Source organism: Pseudorca crassidens, chromosome 20, assembly GCF_039906515.1.
Source record: "Pseudorca crassidens isolate mPseCra1 chromosome 20, mPseCra1.hap1, whole genome shotgun sequence".
Taxonomy (NCBI): domain Eukaryota; kingdom Metazoa; phylum Chordata; class Mammalia; order Artiodactyla; family Delphinidae; genus Pseudorca; species Pseudorca crassidens.
Genome location: NC_090315.1, coordinates 10896397 through 10915361, shown reverse-complemented (window position 1 = coordinate 10915361; position 18965 = coordinate 10896397). Strand labels below are relative to the sequence as shown.

Below are 18965 nucleotides of genomic sequence, written 5' to 3'. Positions count from 1 at the left end.
GCCATTGGCCACCTCCACTCGCCTTCCTATTGGCCCACTGAAAAGCCTCCTGCCCTCAAAGCAAACAGCGGACACGAAGGAATTTCAGAATTTTGGGCAGACGAGAGGGCCTTTTATTCGCGAGGATCGGGGGTGGGGTCCTAGGTGGGGAAAGACAATAAATACCGAGGAATGTCGGGGTCTCAGTGCATCCAAAATGTGGATTAGGGTGCTGGGATCCTGGAGCCTGTCAGCGGGTCGGAGGGAAGGTCAATAAATACCCATACTGCCGAGGCGGGCGGAGCCGGCTGTGGCTCCGAGAACAGCGCACGTGAGGAGGGCGCGAGAGTCCCCGAAAAAAGCGGGGCTGTCAAAAGGTAAAGGCGGAGCTCGCGCTAGACGTTCACCGCGGCAAGAGAGTCTTCCCGGGAGGGCAGGGCCTCATGCACAAGGAGGATTTGTGGTTTGCAAGCCGATGTGGGTGGGGGTGCCTGGAGGGTGAAAGACAGATGCCGAGCCCTGGCCCTGCTGCCTTCTCTAGGTCGCAGCTTGCCCATCCACGTCGGATGCCTCAGCTAGGCCAGAGAAAGGAAGAGGTCCGCGATCCCCCCAGCAGCAGCAGCAGCATTCCCGGCTACAAGCCTCCCCGGAGCCGCGGCCCCGGCTCCTCCCTCCCCGGCCGCCAGGGGGCGGGCCCGGATCACAGGGCTGGAGCTGGGGCGCAAACCCACGCTCGGAGTGCTGTGAACTGGGGGGCGGTGGGAGTGGCTTCTGGGCCGTGCCTGGGTCACCAAACCCTCCAGCGGAGCCCAAGTGGAGGACAGGCTCGGGTTCTAGGGTTCAGGCGGCGAAGGCGGCTCCCGGGCGGGGTCAGACTGTGGCAAGATAGCCGGCGCAGGCCACCAACCCAATGCAGCCCAGGGCGGCGGCACCAGCCAGAGCAGAGGCGAACAGGAGCAAGGAACGCGCCTCCGATAGGCCAGGCCTAGGGACCTGCGGGGAGAGGGCGGGGGTCAGCACTGGCGACGCGGGCCTCTGATTGGCTCCTGGGGCCAGCCCCGCCTACGCCCATAAGAGGGTCCACACACTCCCTGCACCTGCCCCGCCCCCTCACAGCGCGAGTATCTGTGATTGGTCGGCTCGCAAGCCTAAGTCTTGTCCCAACTCCTCATTGGCTGCCTCCTAGAAGCCTGTGTTGATTGGCTGCCCGAGTATCCTCCCTCCCCGCCGCGGGCCCCACCCCGCAGAGGCGCAGCTAAGCAGAGGCGGCTTGGGGTACGTGGAGCTGGGCGGGGGCGCGCGACGGGCGGGCGTGAGCAGCCGGACGTACCCTGGCAGGGAGCAGCAGGTGGCGGCGGTGCATGGGGCCTGGCCCCACCAGCGGGCACTGGCCCAGAGCCACGGCCGGGGGGCCATCTAGCTGGAGAGAGAAGGGACAGGTGACCCGATCCGAGCCCAGCTCGGCACGGCCGCCCTCGGCGGGGTGCAAGAGACAGAGAGGGGAGTCGAGGTCGGGGAGGTCATCTAGGGAGATCCTGGATGGGATTTGGGGAGAGGCCTGAACCGAGGGAGATCTGGTAGATTTGGCCATGAATGGAGGGTGTCTGCTGACTGGAACCTCAAAGAGGTAGGGGTGAGCCTCTAAGTCTGGACAGGGGTACGGGGAGATGGGGACAGAGTCTGCAAAGGGGGCAGCAGGCTTGACGCAGGGGAAAAAGAGGGGTCTTACATGGGAAGGTGGATCCGTGGCCCGGGGACTGGGGACCCCCGTGACAGCTGGAAGGAGAAGAGAGAGGCATAGGGCGCGTGGAGGGACGGAGAAGGGCGGTGGCGCGGCGTGCCCCAGCCTGGGCCCCTCACCCTCCCCCAGGTGTATACACACGCCGCGGGCCCACCTCCCCGCCCACCCCCCCCCACCCCCGCCGGCGCCTCAGGAAAGGTGGTGGATGAGGGACTCGCCTGCGGCTCCCCCGGCCTGAAGCAACTCCATCCGCTCCTGCAGCTGCCGGACGTGCGCCTCCAGGTCTCGGTTACGGGCCTCGGCCTCGCGGAGTTGGCTGCAGGGGAGGTAAGGACCATGAGCCCTTCGGGATTTCGGCTAGAGAGGCTGCTAAAGGTAGTGACTGTCCCCGACTCCCGACCCTGACCTGGCGAAGTTCTGGTTGGCCGTTCGGATGGCCTCCAGCTCCTGGCTCAGGCTCTGTCGGGTGAGCACCTCCTCCTCCAGGGCCTCCTGGAGTTCCCGCAGCGTCACCCGGGCCTCTGCCACCGCCTCCGGAATGGCCTCCGGAACTGCCGCTTCAGCCTGGGTATGGGAACCGGGCTTAGGGCTGCCTGTGGCTCCTGGAGCATTCGAGACTTAGGCATAGGTTCCAGGCCTGGGATCCTCCTTTGACCTCTATTCCTGCACCCCCGAGATCTTTCTGGAATCCCCACAGCTCCTGCAGTGATCCAAGCCCCCTCCTTCCCTAACCCAGCCCAGCCCTCATCTCCAGCCTTTAATCTGGTCTCCTCCCATCCACCTTCCACACCAAAGGGCTGTTCCTGTAACACTACGCAGCTTGACCATGTCCCTCCCCTGGAGAATCTCTCCGGCCCCTCAGTGCCCTCAGGAGGAGGCCCACCACATGAAAACTAAAGGCCCTGTCTGGTGTGCGTCTGCTGGCCTCTCCAGCCTCCCCGCTCCTCACTCCTCACCCTCCTTCCTCCTGGAACAGCGCAGCCTTACTACCCTCCTTGCATGTTTCAGAGGACACCAGCTGGTTCTCACCTCAGAGCCCTTACCCTTCTCTTTGCTGACAAATGGGTGGTCCTCCTGCTTCTCCAGGGCTTCCCCTCCCCAGAGTTCCCCTCCATGCACACTCACTGACCTGTTTTCATTTCTCTGTGGGGATCATTTCTGACTGAAGTAACCTTGTCTCTACTTTGTTTTCCATCTCTTTCTGTCAAGGAACCTCCCAGAGGGCCTAGCACTCCATGGCGCACACTCTCCCTGAAGGCCTCCGCTTTTCTCTCCATTCGTCCCTCATTGACCCTCTCCTCTAAAGACTCACCGCTTCCTCTGGTGGGGGCACCGTGGGTTCCAGGCTGGGCTCTTGCAATGGCTCAGGCAGCGCCTCGGCCTCCAGTTCCATGGGCGTGGAGCCCGGGATCTCATCATCCCTGGGGAGAGGAAGAGGGCGAGGGGAGGAAGAGCCGGCCTCACGCCGGATCCTCTGCGTTTACAGCCAGGACTCCCTAGCCTGTGCCCTGGGGCAGCCAGACCTGAAGGCTCCAGGCTTGAGGAGGGGGAGGGGCAGAGTGAAGGGAATAAATGGCCAGGCTGTTGAGACAGGTCCTCTTCTTGTTAGGAAAAGGCCTGCGCCTGGCATGGCCTCAGGCCCCTGGAAGCTGGCCTCTGCACCTTCCTTGGGAACCTGGGGTCAGGAAACCCATGTTCTAGGATCTGCCCATCTCCGTCTCCATGTGCGCTTTACAGGCTCCTCTCCTAAGGGCCTCAGGAAGTGAGGGAGACACTCCCAGCTCTGGCCACCTCCAAAGGGGTGGTCTTCAGACTGGGTGTTGGACCCCAAGCCTGACTCTAGACAGCAGCCACCCCTCCCACCCCCAGACCCAGGTGCTGGGAGGAAGACAGACCCTCCCAAGGAATATGAAATTGCAGTAAAAGTGATGTCCCCTCCAACCCAGCAGTCCCTCTTGTAGAAATATGTCTCAAGGACCCAATGACGCTCGACAAGCGCTAAGATCAACCTGCGGCTGTTCATCCAGCCTGGGTCATGGCAGAGGCGGGTTAGCTGAGTCCTGACCCGCCCAGTAAGGAGAACACTCCCCAGCGGGTCAGGATTGTGTTATAGTTTGTTCAAGAAATGGCACTTGCGGTACATTGTCCAATAACAAAACAGATCAGAACACAGCATGTTCTCGCAGCTGGTAAGTACGTGTGCTGTGAGCCAGGGACACACAAGGCCGCTGCTGGCGGCCTTCCTTTTTCTCATCCCTGTTTTCTAATATACTTGTGATAAGCAATGTATTATTTTCAGAATCAATGTTTTAAGAAGGCTTTGTGGTTATGTAATTCAGTGAGTCCGTGTTCTTTTAAGATTGACGTAACAATTCTAAACTTCTTATTCTCTAAGATTTTGAGGTCCCATGACTGTATACTAGAAATCTAAAAGTGGAAGGTCAGAAGATTCCGGAAGGCTGAGCCTGTGACTCTGAGGTTTTACATTTGAATCTAAATTTCAAAGTACTTGTGGTCCGAGAATTTAACGTCCTACAATTCTGGGCTTCTAAAAGCCCTTAGTCCCAAGACAATAAGGTTCCGAGACTGACCCTGCAATTCTCCTGGGCACCAACGGGCCAGGATGTGATAACCCCGAGCAGCCTCCTGGGGCCTCTGGAGGCAGGACCCCCCCACCCCCACCCCACCCCCGTCCACTCCTCTCAAGCTGCACAGGGTAGCACTTACCCAAGGGCCATGCAGGAATAGGAGGAGTAGCCCACGAAAGGCAGGTGGACCCCCAGTGGCGTGCCTTCCTGCATATCCGACAGCGTCTCCTATAGGAGAGAAACACAGATGTGAGGTGACCAGCGGCAGTCAGGGATGGCCCCTCACTCACCCCTTCCCAGTCTTGGCTTAAGTGCCCTGCCACCCCCCCACCCCAGCCTGGGGTCTATCTAAAGTGGACCCTGCGTCATTTTCTTTCATTACATCCTGCTGCTTCCCTCAGGGCACTTGCCACAGTATAATTATATACTTCTCCAGACTGTAAGTAGATGAGGGCAGGGACCAGGGCTGACTTGGTCCATGTGTGTCCCCCGCTGTGCCCCGCACAAAGGCAGTCAGGCTGAACAAGCACGGGATAGCTCATACGACAGCTGAGAGAGAGATGGCCTAAGCAAGGGAGAGTCCTCTATGGTGCTTTCTCACCTCTCATCCTTCCAGGTCTCAGCTCAGATAGCCCCCTCCTCCAGGAAGCCCTCCAGGACCTTTCATGCTGGGTCAGGAGGCCCGCCCCCCTGCACCCCCCACCCCCATCTCAGCCCTGATCTCTCTGGGGCATCATTGTCTGGGGACAAGTCCGTGTCCTCCACTGGACTGTGAGTCTAGGTCACTGCTGGGTTCCCAGCCCTGGGGCCAAACAGAGCAGGTGTTTCTGGGGAAGGAATGATTTCAGGACCCCAGGAGGAGGGTACTCTCCTAACCTCAGTGTTACGGCGGTCGGATGCGGGGGTACCCTCTGCAGACCAGGGATCGATCGCAGGTACCTACCCCTCCCCCGCTCACCATGGCAGTGAGCCCGTCTTCCACCACATCGAAGTTGCATGTGTCTGTGGCACCCTCGAAATCCGGCGTAAAGGGGGGCGCGCTGTCTCGGAGGCTGTCCCAGTCAAGGCCAAAGAAGAAAGGATGCTTCTGGAAATCGCCTGCTCCATTCCGGCCCAGGCGCATCTCGGGGGGACACAGCAGCTGCTGGATGAGATCGCGAACCTCGTCGGGGACTCCTGCGTCTGCCAGCGGTAGAGACAGGTGCTCCTGCTCAGAAGGAGGGGAAAAGAGGGGATGTTACCTGGGAGCATGTGCAGAGAGGTCAGGGGCTCCCCGGGCTGTGCTCACCTTGTAGTGCACGATCTTGCCGTAGGTCTCAGCCGTGGAGTCGGCGTAGAAGGGCGTCTGCCCATAGAACATTTCATAGGCGAGCACGCCCAGCGCCCACCAGTCACACTCGGGCCCGTAGCTGCCAGTCCCGGGCCCACCGCCCACGGCCTGCAGGATCTCGGGAGACAAGTAGTCCGGGGTGCCCACAGCCACCAGTGACCGCACCTGAGCCAAGAGGATCCGAGCTAGGCTTGACCCCGCCCCTCCTAGCTCTGGCTCCGCCCCCTCTTAACACTACCCTAGAGCTTAGTCCCTCCTTTTGCCTGTTCTAAGCCTGAGCCACAGGCAGGCTACGGCCTGGGTCACCTCCTTCTTTCCCCTCCAAATCTAGTCCTGCCCTCACCCTGGCTCTGCCCGCACGCCTCAGCCCCGCCCCCACGCTGCACCTCGGGTTCCTGCTCCCGACCCGTCATTGGTAGTCCGAGTTGCCCAAGAGCGGCGCACCGCTCACCGTTCCATCCGCCCGCAACTTGAGGCAGGAGCCAAAGTCGGCCAAGCGGATGTGGCCGCAGCGGTCCAGCAGGATGTTGTCCGGTTTGATGTCCCTGCGCGGAGGGAAGAAGGGAAGGGAGAGGGATAAGTGAGCCTCTCTCCTGCCATCTCACCAGGCTCCACCCCACTAGGCAGCACCGCCTGGGCCCCACCCTCTTAAGGACCACTCTCTCCAATTCCCGCGGCCTTCAGCCCCTGCAGCGCCCACCTGTGCACGTAGCCCAGCCGGTGCACCGAGTCTATGGCCATGACAATCTCGGCCAGGTAGAAGCGCGCCATCTCGGCCGGGATCCGCTCCCCAAACTTGCTCAGCAGCGTTAGCAGGTCCCCGCCCACGTAGTACTCCATGACCAGGTACTGGGAGGGGGCGTGTCACGGGGGTCGGTACCTCGTCTGGGCGCCCACGGCCGATAGCCCGGGACAAAGACTCCCAGAGACGCCCAATCCCTGGGCAGAGACTCCGCAGCCCCAGCCCCAGCCCCAAGAGATCTCCCAGGCCAAATCAGAGACACGCCCACCCCCAATCATCGTTCCCCCACGATGTCACTGGACAGAGATTCACTTCTCCCACCCCCGACCAAGAGAGTCAGGAAAAAGAGAACTCAGAGACCTCCCGATTATCCAGGGTATGGAGCCCAGATACCCCCTGCCCAGTGGCTCCCACATAGACTCTAGAGACTATATCATTCCAGGTAGTGCCCCCCGGAATCAACCCGGGGAAAAAGGCAGTAAGGGACATCTCCCATCCCGGGAAAGGAAGGCCAGCTCCTACCACACCCAGGGACTGCCGCATGCATTTCGAGGCAGCTCCCTGATCCTAGAACTTCCTCTGCCTGCCCACACCTCGATAACTGACAGCCTCAGGGGTGGGGGTCCGCCTCTCTAGTCGCCCGGCCTGGGGCTCACCAGGTAGTTTTCGTCCTGGAAGGCGAAGTGCAGCTGCGTGATCCAGCGCTGGTCCCCGTTCACCAACACATCCCTCTCTTCGCGGAAGCACGACACCTGCGGGGCACCCGGAGGAGCTGAAGCGGACGGGGGTGGGAGGACGGAAGGGGGGGTCCTCAGCACCCTGCACACCCAGCCCGGCCGTCACCTCGCCTCTCTTCAGCATGTCCCACTTATTCATGATCTTCATGGCGTACACCTGGCCCGTCTGCTTCATCTTCACCACCGCCACCTGAAAGCCCAAACAGGGTAATAGAGCGGAGGTGGCGGGGAAACACCAGGCCTCCCCCAGATTGGATTCCACCCTTAACCCGGGCCAGACTTGGCCCCGCCCCCACTTGGCAAAGCCACGCCCATTGGCCTCAAGCCCCGCCTTAGGGTCTAAACTCAGTCATTCATCAATTTCTAAGGCCCCACTTCCGGAACTCCAACATCCCGCCCACTGCAGGAAATGTCAGGTCTCTAACCCCACTGAGCTGCCTCCGCTGCTCCAGGCTCACCTCGCTGAACGCCCCGCGTCCGATCACCTTCAGAATCTCGAAGTCATCCCTCTGCAGTCGGGCCTCCTTAAGCCTCTCCGCGATGGGCTCCACTGGGGGGGAGGGGGCGAAGGGGCGGGGATAAGAACCGAGAATCCGAGGGACTGACACTGGAGACGAGGAGAGACAGTCCCACCTTCTGTCGCTGAGTCTCCCCTGCCCGTGCCCCTCCCCTTAGCACTAGTCGGCCTCCTAAAGGACTTTACATAAACATTATGTGAGGCTTTGGGGACCCAAAACTGCTCTTGTACAGAGAAAAGTGGGATGCCTGGGAATCCCTTTCTGGGACAGGACACTGGGCCAGAGGGCTCTAGGGGGTGCAGGATGGACAGGGTGAGGTAACAAGTCTGCCGAAGGGAGGCCCTGAAGAACAGAGGAAGAAGAAATAGGCCCAGTTCGTAGAGCTCCCTGGGCTTCCGGGCCCCTACTCCCGGTGACCCCGCCCACCCCCAGGGCTCTCATTCAGTCTGTTTTGGGTCATGGCCCAGAGCCTGCAGTTTAATCCTAGGCTCAGATACTGGTGGCTCTTGGACCACACTCTGGGAAACCCTGAGTTTAGGGCTAGGACCAGGAGAAGCAACGGGAGAGGGAGACAAAGCCAGCGGGGATCCGCATCCCGGCTCCAGGGCTGCAGGCACAGTCAAGTGTGCTATCTCTACGCTCTCAACTCCAGGAGGTGGTTTTACTGTTACCCCTTATCTACAGATGAAGAACCAAGGCTCAGACAGGTGAAGTCCTCTGCCCAAGGTCCTACAGCTAGCAATGTTACAGAGAGCAGTTTGGGAGGGGGAAGGTGGAGAGTGGAGGCAGGGGGAGAGGGAAGCCTGGACTCCCGGAGGTGGAAGAAGCTGGGAGCTTCTGAGGCAGGAGGGAGAGAGCAATGGGTGCAACTAGGAATGAGGGAAGATACAGTGGGTTATGGAGAGGGTTCGGGGTTCAGGAAGAGTGGGCCAGCAGGGAAGCAGCAGCCAGGGCCCAGGATGGGGGAGGGAGGAGAGAGCCAAGACACTGAGCCCTTTTAAGGCAGCGGGAACCCAGGCCCCCTCCCCCGCCCCAGCGGCCTGGCAGGGGAGGGGCCGCAGGATGCTGCTCGGGCCACAAAAGGAGTGCTCCTTACAGGAGAGCTGCCCCCACCTCAGGTCTCAGTTCATCCTCTGCAAAAGAGGAGCTGAGAGAGTTACTAAGGGCTGGGGGGATGTGGGGAGAAGGTTCTCCCAGAGGCCAAGTGGTCTAGCCCTTGGCCTCCACCTTCGCATCTGCAAAATGGGGAGAGAGAAGCAGGGCCTGGGTCAGAAAGAGATGGACACAAGAAAAGAGGGAGCGGGAGAAGGCAGAGAGACAGGAAACAGGGACGGGGACAGGGACACACAGAGCCTAAGGACCAAGAGCAAGCCACTGAGGGACAGACCAGTGGAGGGACAGAATGGCAGATGTTAGAGAGGCAGAAACCCAAGTGAGCCTGAGCCTGGGCCAGGAGGGAGTGGGGCAGACAAGGCAGGAGGCTGAGGCTGAAGATGAAGCATCTTCCCTCTGGACCTGTCTCCAGGGGAAGACTTGGCCAAAAGGGACTTTGGGTGGAGGAGGAACCTACAGAGAAAGTGGGCCCACTCAGAAGAATCCTAATTCTTCCTCCTCCAACCAGGGAGTGGAGGGGGTGCTTGGTGGGGCCTGTGTGCAGAGCTGGTTCTCCCCCGGCCTGCCTGAGTCACCGCGCCCTCCCAGTGCCTGGGCACCTGTTGGAGCAGCTGGAGAGGCTGGCGCCGAACACCTGCCCGTCGGCCGCGCCCCTGGCAGCTGCCCTGTGCTATCCCTTCCGCTTGCCCCTGCGATCTGGGGAACCAGGGTGGAGGGCCACAGGGCCCATTTTGGTGGGGAGGGGTCCTAGAAGACAGGGCTCCCCAGCATGTCCCTAGGCCTAGACTCGGGAATGGGGTGCAAGGGGACCATGAGAGGCTGTGCCCAACCCGGCTTACCATGGCTCCCAAGTCATGATTCTGAGTCATGGCTGCCCTGGCCTCTGCTCATCTCACTCTGCCCTGCCAGGGTGGCACAGGGGTAGGAATATGTCGCCCCAAGACCCAGCCCCAAGTTCTGGGCCCCTGAATGGGAGGTTTTCCCCGTGTCCGTGCTGCCCCCAACACCCAGCCCACACCCACCTCCCCCCTCTGCCCTGCCCCCACCCCCGAATCTGTGGGGCGCCATGCAGGTAGGTAGGCACTCACCCCACTCCAAGAAGTCGGCCACATACTTGTCCTGGGCCAGGTCGGACGCGCCCAGCTCTTGGTGGACGCCCAGGAGAAGGTCGAGCAGGGGCTCCAGCCCCAGGAAGCTGGGGTCCAGCACCAGCTGCTGAAGCCGCCTCAGCCGCACTTCGGCTGACATGTCGGGCAGGCAGCACCATGGCCCCCTCCCCGGGCCAGGGGCTCGGGGTCCTCCCGTCACGGGGCCTGGAGGGCCCTGTCCAGGCCCTGGGGCCCTGGCTGCATGTCTGCCTGTCCCTGGCTGTCCCCTGGGCCTCTCTGGCCACTTCTCTCTGCTGGCTGCTAAGGCCTCCTCCCCTTCTCCCCACCCCTCGGCCCGGCCCCCTCCAGCCTCCCAGCCTTAACCCCTCACAAGCCAGGCCCCCCCAAGTTGCTCCTTCCAGGGCCCCTCGGAACGCTTCAGTGTGAGATGAGGGGTGGTGGAGAACCTCTACCCTCAAACTACCCCACCACTGAAAAGGCAAAGCACAGGTATGACAGACGCCAAAGATGAGCCCTCCCATTCCCCAGAGGGGACCAATTGAGGTTCACAGTGATTTGGTAACACCCCTCCCAAGCTCTCGAGTTGGGAGGGGGGGAGAAAAAGGGGTGAGGCCTGGGAAGGGGGGCGGGAGGCCAGGGCAGCTTTGCGGGTGACTCAGCCAAGGAGGCAGACTTTGGGATGGTTTAAATTTAGCCCTCAGGCCCTCTGCTTTACACTGACTTGTTTTTGGCAGGAGATGGGGAAGGGGTGGTGAGAGAATCGGGAAGGGAGGCCCTCAGGAGCCAGGATCAGGGGTGACCCACTGGCCAAAGCCTGGGGGAGGCAAAGGAGCCCCCAAAATAGCTCCTTGGACCCTGGCAGTGCAGCCACATTCCTGCCCAGGCTAGGATTAGAAACAGAAACATTTCGGGGGGTGGAGGGTAGAGCGGGAAGACACCACTCCCTGTGGCTCCAGAGAGCCAGCCAGGAGGGATTTTCGCTGTTCTTTCCAGGGTGGACAGTTCTCCCAGAGGAAACCATGGTCTCTAATTGGTCCTGGATGCCTGGGCCCGGCCAAGCCAGGCCTGAGGCAGCAGAAGGCCAGGGCCTATGCCGTGGCAGCTCACTCTGGGCATCTCGGGAGCTGCCTGGCGGGGGCCCCTATAATATCTGGACACTTTGAAACAACTTTTAAAACTCCCACTGAAGACTCTGAAGAGGGGGTCCTGGTGGCTCTCTTCCCTCCGAGAGTTTGGAGTGGGGCGAGGGATACTCTCCTCTGTCTGAAGGGCCCTGCCCGGGGCTGGCCAGCGGCAGATCCACCAGCTGTGTGCCTCAGGCACATCCCTCCTCTGGTTCTCAGTTCTTCCTGCCCTCAAAAGGGGGTCTGGGGGCGAGGCAGGGCCTAGCGCTTCCTCTGGATAAAGTGGACTGATTCTAGGGCTGCATCGAAAGCACCCACACACTTCCTCCATACCTCCGCGGAAGGGAACAGAGACGCTGTGAAAACAGGGAACTTTAGTATAAATAAGAGGTCCTGGGGGACAGCGAGGACCCCAGGGGCTTCCATAATTTAACATTCTTCAAAAGCACAAGTAACAGCAAGGGCAGGGCGGGGGCCAGGGGAGGGGTGGGCCACCCCCTGCCCTGCACACAGGACCGAGAGGTGCACTGCAGAGCTGGGGCTCTTGTGGGTGGGGAGTTTCTCCCCCAGGAGTGACCAGTCACATGCTGGGGACAGGGATGAGGCTAACACTGATGTTTCAGAGGAAGGGGTCATTGTACTTGGCAGTGGGTGGGGACAAGGCTGAGGCCACACGGGCCACTACATCCCCCCAGTGTCTGGGTCAGTCTGAGGGACCCTCTGCCCCAAATTTGAGGAGGGAGAGGGACCGGAGCAGTCCATCCGTCACGGTTAGTCTTGTTAATACGTTGATCCATGAGGTCAGCGGGGACGGTTATGCTAGGAGCTGGGGGCATGGGGTGGGGGACCCCGACATCCATGGCTTCACACTACTGTGCCGCTCGGGGAGTTGCCTGGTTGGGAGGAGATGCCCTGGGGAAGATGAGAGCGGAGACAGGAGGGGGTTAGAGACAGCCTGGGGCTCTCACCAGTCCCACGGGGCGGGGGTTGGGGAGGGGGGAAGCCAGCCTGGAGTCCCCCAGGCTGCTGCCACCCTGGCCTTGCCCTTCAATCCACCCCAGACCACCCAGACAGGCCGCTGCTCTAGGCTCAGGAACTTACATCTCAGCTAGCTTCCCTGTCCCAGCAGGTGGCACTCTTATACAATTAAAGTCCTCAGGTGATCCTGAGCAAAGAGGATGGGGTAGGGGTGGAGGTAGGGAGGAGAGGGGGAAACTGGGGTCCCCTTCTGACTGCGGAGCGGGTCCTAAGATTCTGGGAGGGAAGAACTTAGGGACAGTCCTACCTCTACCACTGACTTGCTGGGTGACCTGGGCCAACTTCCTTCCCCTGTCTGGGTCTCGGTCTCCTCGTCTGTGAACTAGGGAGATAGAGGGATCTCTTTCAGGACTTACCAGATTCCCCAAATCCCAATGCCCCTGCCTCTGAGACTGTACTTTAAGTTCTAGGGATTCAGGACCCTACAATTCCAAAACTGCTCTTCCAGGGAGCCAGGCACAGCCCTCAGATCTGGCATCCTGGGCCCCAGAGCCCAAACCCTTAGGAGACATCTGAGAACACAGGTCCCAAGTTATAAGGCACCAGGCCCACACTTCACCTTACTAGCACCTTTCTGAACCCCATGGCCTACCCATCTTCAAGCTTCCCTGCCCTAAGAGGTGAGAAAGGTCATAAAGAGGCAGTGACTTGCTCGAGGTCACACGGAGCAGAAGTGCTGGACTGGACCCTGAGCCTGGGATCCCACAGCCCACGCCTCCAGCAGTGGGCTCGGATCCCAAGAGTCTGACACTCAGGCTGGAAGCTGGGTGCACAGGCTCAACCTTGCCCATAGAGCTCAAACTGCAGTATTAATAAAATTTCACCATTCCGTAAGACCTAGCCATGCTGGGCCCACCGGCTGCCCTTCTGATAACTGGCCATGTTCTCCACCACTCCCAGATGTCTCTTATGCCTGACCCTCTCTCTGCTTACCGTTGCTTGCCAAGCGTTCTAGAAGTCACTCTAAGATCTGAGAAGGCTTGTTCCGGGACACAGATTTCCATGGCTTCCCCTCATCCCACACGGCTAGAGGCTGTGATGCTACCAAACCTGTCTGCCAATGCCCGCCTCTGCCTGGGTCCCAGGTGGGCTGGTGTGGGGTGACTCACCACCTTGCCCGGCCGGGCCCAGGTGCAGATGAGGCCCTCCTGGCAGGCGGTGATGATGCAGTCCTCCAGGAAGAGGAGGACCGTGAGCCGCTCCTGGGCGATCTTCTTGCACACGAGCGGCTCGAGCAGCGGCACCTCGTGGATGCGCGGGCACAGCGCGGTGCCCAGCACCTTGGCGGGGTCCAGCCGGCTTCGGGGGGCGGGGCCGCTGAGTTTGTCCCCGCCGCCCCCGCCCCCACTGCCGCCCCGGCTGATGTTGCCCAGGCTGTGGTAGCGCTTGTGCTCTTTCTCGGCCCCCCGGTCCCGCCGCTCCTGCAGCGTGAGCGTGGCAAAGCGGCCGATGCTGAAGGGCGTCCCCGGCTCTGCCGGCGCACCCGGGCCGCCCGCCTTGCCGCTGCCCGCTGGGTGTGGGAGGCTATTGGACCGGGACAGTGAGCGGGGCAGGGGCCCGGGGCCTGGCTCACCACCTCGCGAGCTGCCGGTGGCAGGCGGCGTGGTGCCCGGCGTGCCGGGGAGGGTGCGGGTGCGGGCCAGGGGAGGGTGAGGGTAGAGCACGTCTTCGGTGAGGTCCCACAGGCAGAACTGCGTGTCCTGGCCGGCCGAGCCGAAGCGGTAGGTGATGGAGCCGGCCTTGGGCAGCGGGGAGAGGGGGGCGCCCCCGCCCGAGCCCGTGCCCGCGGCCTCCGGCTCCTCCTCCTCCCCGCCACTCCGCTCCCCGTCGCCACCGGCAGCAGCCGCCTCCTCGGCCCTCGTGGTGTAGGGGTCGAAGGCCACGGCGTTGACCCAGGACTTGTGGCCGTGGCCTCGGGCCACCACGCGGCCCTCGGTGAAGGACCACACGGTAACCAGGTCATCTTCACCACCCGTCACGACGTAGCGCCCGTCGGGGCTCCAGCACACACAGAGCAGGCCCCCGAAGTAGCTCTTCATGAGCCCGCGCAGCAGCATGGAGTCGAAGTGGAAGACGCGCAGGCAGCCGTCCTGGCTGACGCAGGCCAGGTGCCGGCCGTCGGGCGAGAAGGCGAACTCGTTGAGGGGCCCCTCGCCCACCGCCCACTTGGCCAGCGGGTTGCGGGGCGCCTTGCTCTTGGCGGCGTAGACGGCGAAGCCCTCGCCCTGCTTCAGCAGGCTGTACTGCGGTGGGGCCGAGGCGCATGGGTGGCTGACGTTGTACAGGTACAGGTGGCCGCTGGCGTGGGATGCCAGGAACAGGCTCTCTGACTCAGGCAGCCACTTCAGATATGTCACCTTGGTCTTGTCGATAAGCCGCTGCCAGGGGAGAGAGCGGGGGTTGGGAGAGGGCCATCCTCCCGTGGCCCACCTCCTCCCCAGCCTGCTTCCCCGGAGAAGGTCATCGTAAGTGGCCCGGGCCTCCTCGGAGAGGAGGGACTGAGGGAAACGGACAGACACCAGGTTAGGGGAAAGCAGGGGGAGAAGGTCTGTGTGAGGGGAGCGCCGTGGAGCCTCGATGTCCCTCCTTCGGCAGAAGGGCAGTGCTGCCTTCCAGAGAAGTCTCCTCTAACCCCCTCCGCCATCCTTACCATGTCATGCTTAAGGCAAGATATTGAGTCACGGAGTATCAGCTCCCCCAAGGAAGGTATCTTTGTTTATTTGGCTCATTGTTCTAGCCCCAGAGCACGGAGCTGTACCCGCAGGAAGTGCCTGGAAAGTAGTTCCAGGACACCTGAGTGACAACCCCATCCTGGCAGCCACGCATCTTTGCTCCTTTTTGTCCTCACAACTCACCTCCAAACCTGCAAGAAATCCTGTGGGCTTGATCTGCAAAATGTGCCCAGAACCCGATCTCTTCTCACCACCCCCAACTCCAACCACCCTGGTCTCAGCTGCCGTCAGGCCTGCAACGGCCTAACTGACCGGTCTCCACCACCTGGGTCTCTTCTCTGCACAGTTGCCAAAGAGATGCTATTAAAACCTAAGTCAGCACCCGGCACTGTCTCTCCCATTCTGAACACCATGGCAGCCTTTCTCAAGCAGGACTCCGGGGAGAACCAAGCTCTAAAGCCCTTTGGCATCCACCGTCTGTAACAAAGTAACTTCTTTCCCAGATACCCAAGTTGCTTCCCATTCTCCATTCTCTGGAGAATTTAGAAATTAAATCAAATTGTTTCTGTGTTCTTGGCTCAGATGAACCCCAGTGGCGAGAGGCTCTAAAGGCCAAGGTCTTTTCCATGACCTGCCACACCCTACCTCTCCTGGCCCCTCCGAGTTGTTTCTCGGAGCTCATCTACTACCCTCCCCCTCAACACTGCTCTGGCCACACAGCCTTTTTGCTGTCCTGCTTCTGGCATTTGTCCTAGCTGTTCTGTTCCCTCTACTCAGAATGTCCTTTTCTCCAATAATTTGTCTTGCCTCCTTTAGGAATTTATTTCCATGTCACCTTCCATGAGACCTTTCCTAACCTCACCGAGCACTCCCCATTCGCCTTCCCTGCTGGATTTTTCTCCACGACACTGACACACAGCCTACTTAGTTATTTGATAACTATCTGTCTCCTCCAGCTAGATAAAAGCTCCACAAAGGCAGGGCCCTCTGTTTTGTTCACCGAGATGTAGTATTCCCAGTGCTTAGAACGATGCCTGGCAAAGAACGAATGCTCAATGAGTATTTTGTGAATGGATGACCTAGTCCACTTTAGTCCATTCCGTGTTCCACTCACTCCCCTCCGCCATTCATGCACTCTGTACATTTGAAACACCTTCTCAGAACAGAGAGAAAGAGATAGAGAACGAGAGTAGTTCTGGACACAGATAAGGCCTTTCACTGGCATTTCCCCTTCTGCCAGGTCCACCCAGGACTGAGCAACCTCCATGTATGATTTTACAACAGTCCCGTGAGGTAGGGATGGGAATCCCATTTTGCAGAGGAGAAAAACTGAGGCTAAGGGAGGAACAGTCACTTCCCAAAGCCACACAGTGAGTAGATGGTGCAGCAAAGATTTGAATCCAAAGCCCACAGGGCCCAGAATTTGAAAAGCAAGGGCTGTGGCTTCAAACAAATCCCAACCAGTGAGTAGCTTCAGTTCTCTAATCTGCAAAATGGGTATCACAATCCTAACCCATTGGTTGATGAAAACTCCAGGAGTAATGTGTTCAGCATAGGGCTAACACAGCATAGGGCCTGGGCACAAGAGATGCAACCGTCATTATTAGCTATCATCACAGCAGCTGCTGTCACCCCAACCTCCATGTCTATCAGTCCATCCCCCATCTCTCCCTCATCCTGCACCCTCAGGCCTACACTGCTTCCCAGGCAGCTGCAGTCTCATGGCAAACAGTGTATGGGTGGGTGGGAACAGGAGCAGTTCTGGGCCCTGGGGGCCCACAATCACCTCCTCATTGAATAGCTTGCTGGTGTCCTTCTTGATGAGATCCAGGTACTGCACTTGACCGGCTGAGAATCCCACCAGCAGGGAGATGGTCTCTGTGGCAGCAGTGAACTGGTTGAAGTCGTGGCAAGTGGGCTGGGTGCCCTTATAGATCCGCTTGTCAATTGGCTTGTTGAGGTCAATGGACTTGGGTGGTGGGAGAAAACGAGTTAATGGCTTCTACCACTGAGAGGAAGGAAGAGGGTGTTGAGGTTGGGGGAAAACCACAAAGAGGAAGCAGGGTTAAATCCCTGAGGGGAGTGGGTAGGTGGATGGGTGAGCGGGGAAGGAAGGGGCAACCACAGACAGGAAGGAGCACCCAAATCACAAACAGAGGAAAAAACCAGGCAGGAAGCTTTGCCCCCTGCCACCACATGAGACCACAGTGCGTCCTCCCCAAAGTTGGACACCCCCAACTTCTGGTACACCCTTGGCCACAGTGTCAGTTTCAGGGCCCCTGTAGTCCCTGAGCTCCAATTCCTTTCTGTAATTTCAGCAACTCCCCTGGGTCTTAGCACCACTATATTCCAAGACCCTCAAAACTCAGGATCATCCAATCCCCAGAATTCTAAAGTCCAATGTCCCAGGATTCTCCCCACTTTGGAGTCCTTAAATCTCAGCATCCCCATCACAGTTCAGGGACCCATTAAACCTCATGGTCCCCCAAATTTTAGGTGCCTTCATCACCTCTGGGCTCTCAGGATCCCCATCACTTCTGGGGACCACCATAAACTCCAAGGGTCTCGTGTCCTCTGGGACTGACATCACTTTAGAGACACCCATCACACCTGAGGATGTTCCCTCTGGGATCTCATTATCTCCAGACCTCCCATCAGTTCTGAGATTCTCATTTCCTCCGGCACCCCAAGTTTCTCTAGGATCCCATTCACCTTCAGGATCCCTATTACCTCTAAGCCCCCATTACTTCCAGAATCCTCCTCACCTCTGGGCTCCCCAAGTCCCCCCAACACCCCCAGACAGCAATACCCCTGGGCTCTCCATCACTTCTGAGCCTGCATTTCCCATCACCTGCAAAATGCCTGCCAGCCAGCGCCTGGGAGCTCCCCATACCATCTCGGATTCCCCATCACCTCCAGAACAGTCACCATCCCAGGACCCTCACGCATAACCTCGGGATCTCACATGATCTCGAGGTTTCCCAGCACCTCCCAGCACCCAGGGAGCCTCCCATCACCTTTCAGAATCCTGTATTACCTCCAACAATCCTCTCCCCTTAAGATGTCCGTCACATGTAGGATGCCTATCTCAGGGCCCCCTATCATTCAGGGACTCTCCTGTCACTTGTGAATCACCTCAGGGATCCCCATCCTCTCAGCCAGCACCCAGGGCCCCACGATGCGGGCCGCTCACCCGTTGGCTCCCGCGGCGACAGCAGCCCGGGTAGAAATAGAGCTCGCGGCCCAAGTTGAAGCAGACGCGGTCTCCCCCAGCGCCCAGCCCTGCGGGCGTGGCGGGAGGCTCCCCGGCCCCGGCGCCGTCGGGCTCCCCGAGGCGCACGAGGCTGAGGCGCACCGCAGGCAGCGCGGGCCCGGGCCCTGGGCCTGCGGGCGGAGGGGACGGCGCGGCGCCCGCAGCACCGGGGCCGGAGGTGGAGGCAGGGCCGGGCAGGGGCTGCTGCGGCGGCTGGGGCGGCGCCGGGGTCTGGGAGGAAGCCGGACCCGACCTGCGAGCGGCGCCGTCGCCGGGGAGCAGCTTGTAGAAGCCCTCGCGGGTGCGGAACTGCGACTTGATCTCCGCACAATCCCCCATTGCAGCGCCGGGGCCCGAGCCGCCCTCCGCGCCGCCCGCCGCCATCTTGGGCGACCCCCACCCCAGCCCAGGGCCCCGCTAGTGCCGGACAGCCGCCTGCCGCCGGGCCCCCTGCCGGAAGCCGTGGATCCGCACCGGAAGAGGTGGTGTCGTCGCCCGGGCAACGCCTCTTCGATTGGCAACAGGGTAGGGAGGCGGGACGAGCTCCAGCCGTCGCTCCGGTAACGGTTCTGGACTGAAGGCGGGGCTACAAGGTGGGCGCGGCCTTCGTGCCTGCGGCCGACGTGGTTGGCTGTGGGGGCGGGCCCCGTAGGGAAAGGGGCGTGGCCATCAAAAGAGCACAGGTCCCTAGCAACGGCGCTCTGGGAACCGTTTGCCTAGCAACGGGAGTACCCTCAAGAGAAGGCCTCATCCAAACCTTGTCCTTCCCATGACGTCACAAATGACTCCAGGTGACCCTGGAGTCTCCCGAAGACTCCCAACATACACCCTCCGGTGTTTCCCACTTACATCTTAAAGTCCCAGACTGGCCACAGCATCTCCAACCATTCCTCCCCACCCTAGATGATCCCGCAAATCCCACTGATCTCCATTGCCTCCATAAAACTCCAAGGACTTCATCTAACCCACTACTGATTAATACTAACACCAAACATCTCCACATTTCCCACCAACCTCCTAT

The 18965-nt window shown here is 60.3% G+C and overlaps 2 protein-coding genes and 1 long non-coding RNA gene across 12 annotated transcripts; 1 reads left to right on the top strand and 2 right to left on the bottom strand.

Moving 5' to 3' along the window:
* Window positions 1-79: 79 nt before the first annotated feature.
* On the bottom strand, window positions 80-11186 carry DMPK (DM1 protein kinase). Of its 6 annotated transcripts, XM_067719753.1 has the most exons (16): window positions 9837-11186; window positions 8119-8175; window positions 7576-7669; window positions 7224-7307; window positions 7037-7132; window positions 6339-6487; window positions 6090-6183; window positions 5597-5803; window positions 5252-5515; window positions 4448-4536; window positions 3033-3141; window positions 2127-2284; window positions 1939-2036; window positions 1709-1755; window positions 1310-1395; window positions 80-972 (listed from the first exon to the last, which is right to left on the bottom strand). In XM_067719753.1, exons 1-16 carry the CDS (start codon window positions 10376-10378, stop codon window positions 813-815), a joined length of 2334 nt encoding a protein of 777 aa, XP_067575854.1. In that variant the 5' UTR covers window positions 10379-11186; the 3' UTR covers window positions 80-812. The 6 variants fall into 6 exon arrangements, with proteins under 6 accessions (XP_067575854.1, XP_067575850.1, XP_067575848.1 ...); XM_067719749.1 differs by lacking the exon at window positions 8119-8175 and having other exon boundaries at window positions 1310-1399; window positions 7576-7667; XM_067719747.1 differs by lacking the exon at window positions 8119-8175 and having other exon boundaries at window positions 7576-7667.
* On the top strand, window positions 972-4114 carry LOC137215091 (uncharacterized). 2 transcript variants are annotated; one of them, XR_010939150.1, is made up of 3 exons: window positions 972-1254; window positions 1850-2047; window positions 2930-4114. It is a non-coding gene; the product is annotated as an uncharacterized lncRNA (long non-coding RNA). The 2 variants fall into 2 exon arrangements; XR_010939149.1 differs by having other exon boundaries at window positions 972-2047.
* Window positions 11187-11340: 154 nt separating the features above from the next.
* On the bottom strand, window positions 11341-18426 carry DMWD (DM1 locus, WD repeat containing). 4 transcript variants are annotated; one of them, XM_067719744.1, is made up of 6 exons: window positions 17885-18426; window positions 16478-16660; window positions 13129-14397; window positions 12267-12341; window positions 12083-12146; window positions 11341-11893 (listed from the first exon to the last, which is right to left on the bottom strand). In XM_067719744.1, exons 1-5 carry the CDS (start codon window positions 18326-18328, stop codon window positions 12120-12122), a joined length of 1998 nt encoding a protein of 665 aa, XP_067575845.1. In that variant the 5' UTR covers window positions 18329-18426; the 3' UTR covers window positions 11341-11893; window positions 12083-12119. The 4 variants fall into 4 exon arrangements, with proteins under 4 accessions (XP_067575845.1, XP_067575847.1, XP_067575844.1 ...); XM_067719746.1 differs by lacking the exon at window positions 12267-12341; XM_067719743.1 differs by lacking the exon at window positions 12083-12146 and having other exon boundaries at window positions 17885-18425.
* Window positions 18427-18965: the final 539 nt, after the last annotated feature.

Excerpts from the sequence above, each read along its gene's own strand:
- DMPK (XM_067719753.1), bottom strand. The coding sequence starts at position 10,378 with ATGGGAGGGCTCATCTTTGGCGTCTGTCATACCTGTGCTTTGCCTTTT. Across the intron at positions 7,308-7,575 it reads GACGCGGGGCGTTCAGCGAG|GTGGCGGTGGTGAAGATGAA; the intron begins GTGAGCCTGGAG and ends TTGGGCTTTCAG. Across the intron at positions 4,537-5,251 it reads CCATGGTGAGCGGGGGAGGG|GAGACGCTGTCGGATATGCA; the intron begins GTAGGTACCTGC and ends TCTCTCCTATAG.
- DMWD (XM_067719743.1), bottom strand. The coding sequence starts at position 18,328 with ATGGCGGCGGGCGGCGCGGAGGGCGGCTCGGGCCCCGGCGCTGCAATG. Across the intron at positions 14,398-16,477 it reads GCAAGCTATTCAATGAGGAG|CGGCTTATCGACAAGACCAA; the intron begins GTGATTGTGGGC and ends CTCCCCTGGCAG. Across the intron at positions 12,342-13,128 it reads GGGCCCGGCCGGGCAAGGTG|TTCACAGACGAGGAGACCGA; the intron begins GTGAGTCACCCC and ends CTATCTCCCTAG.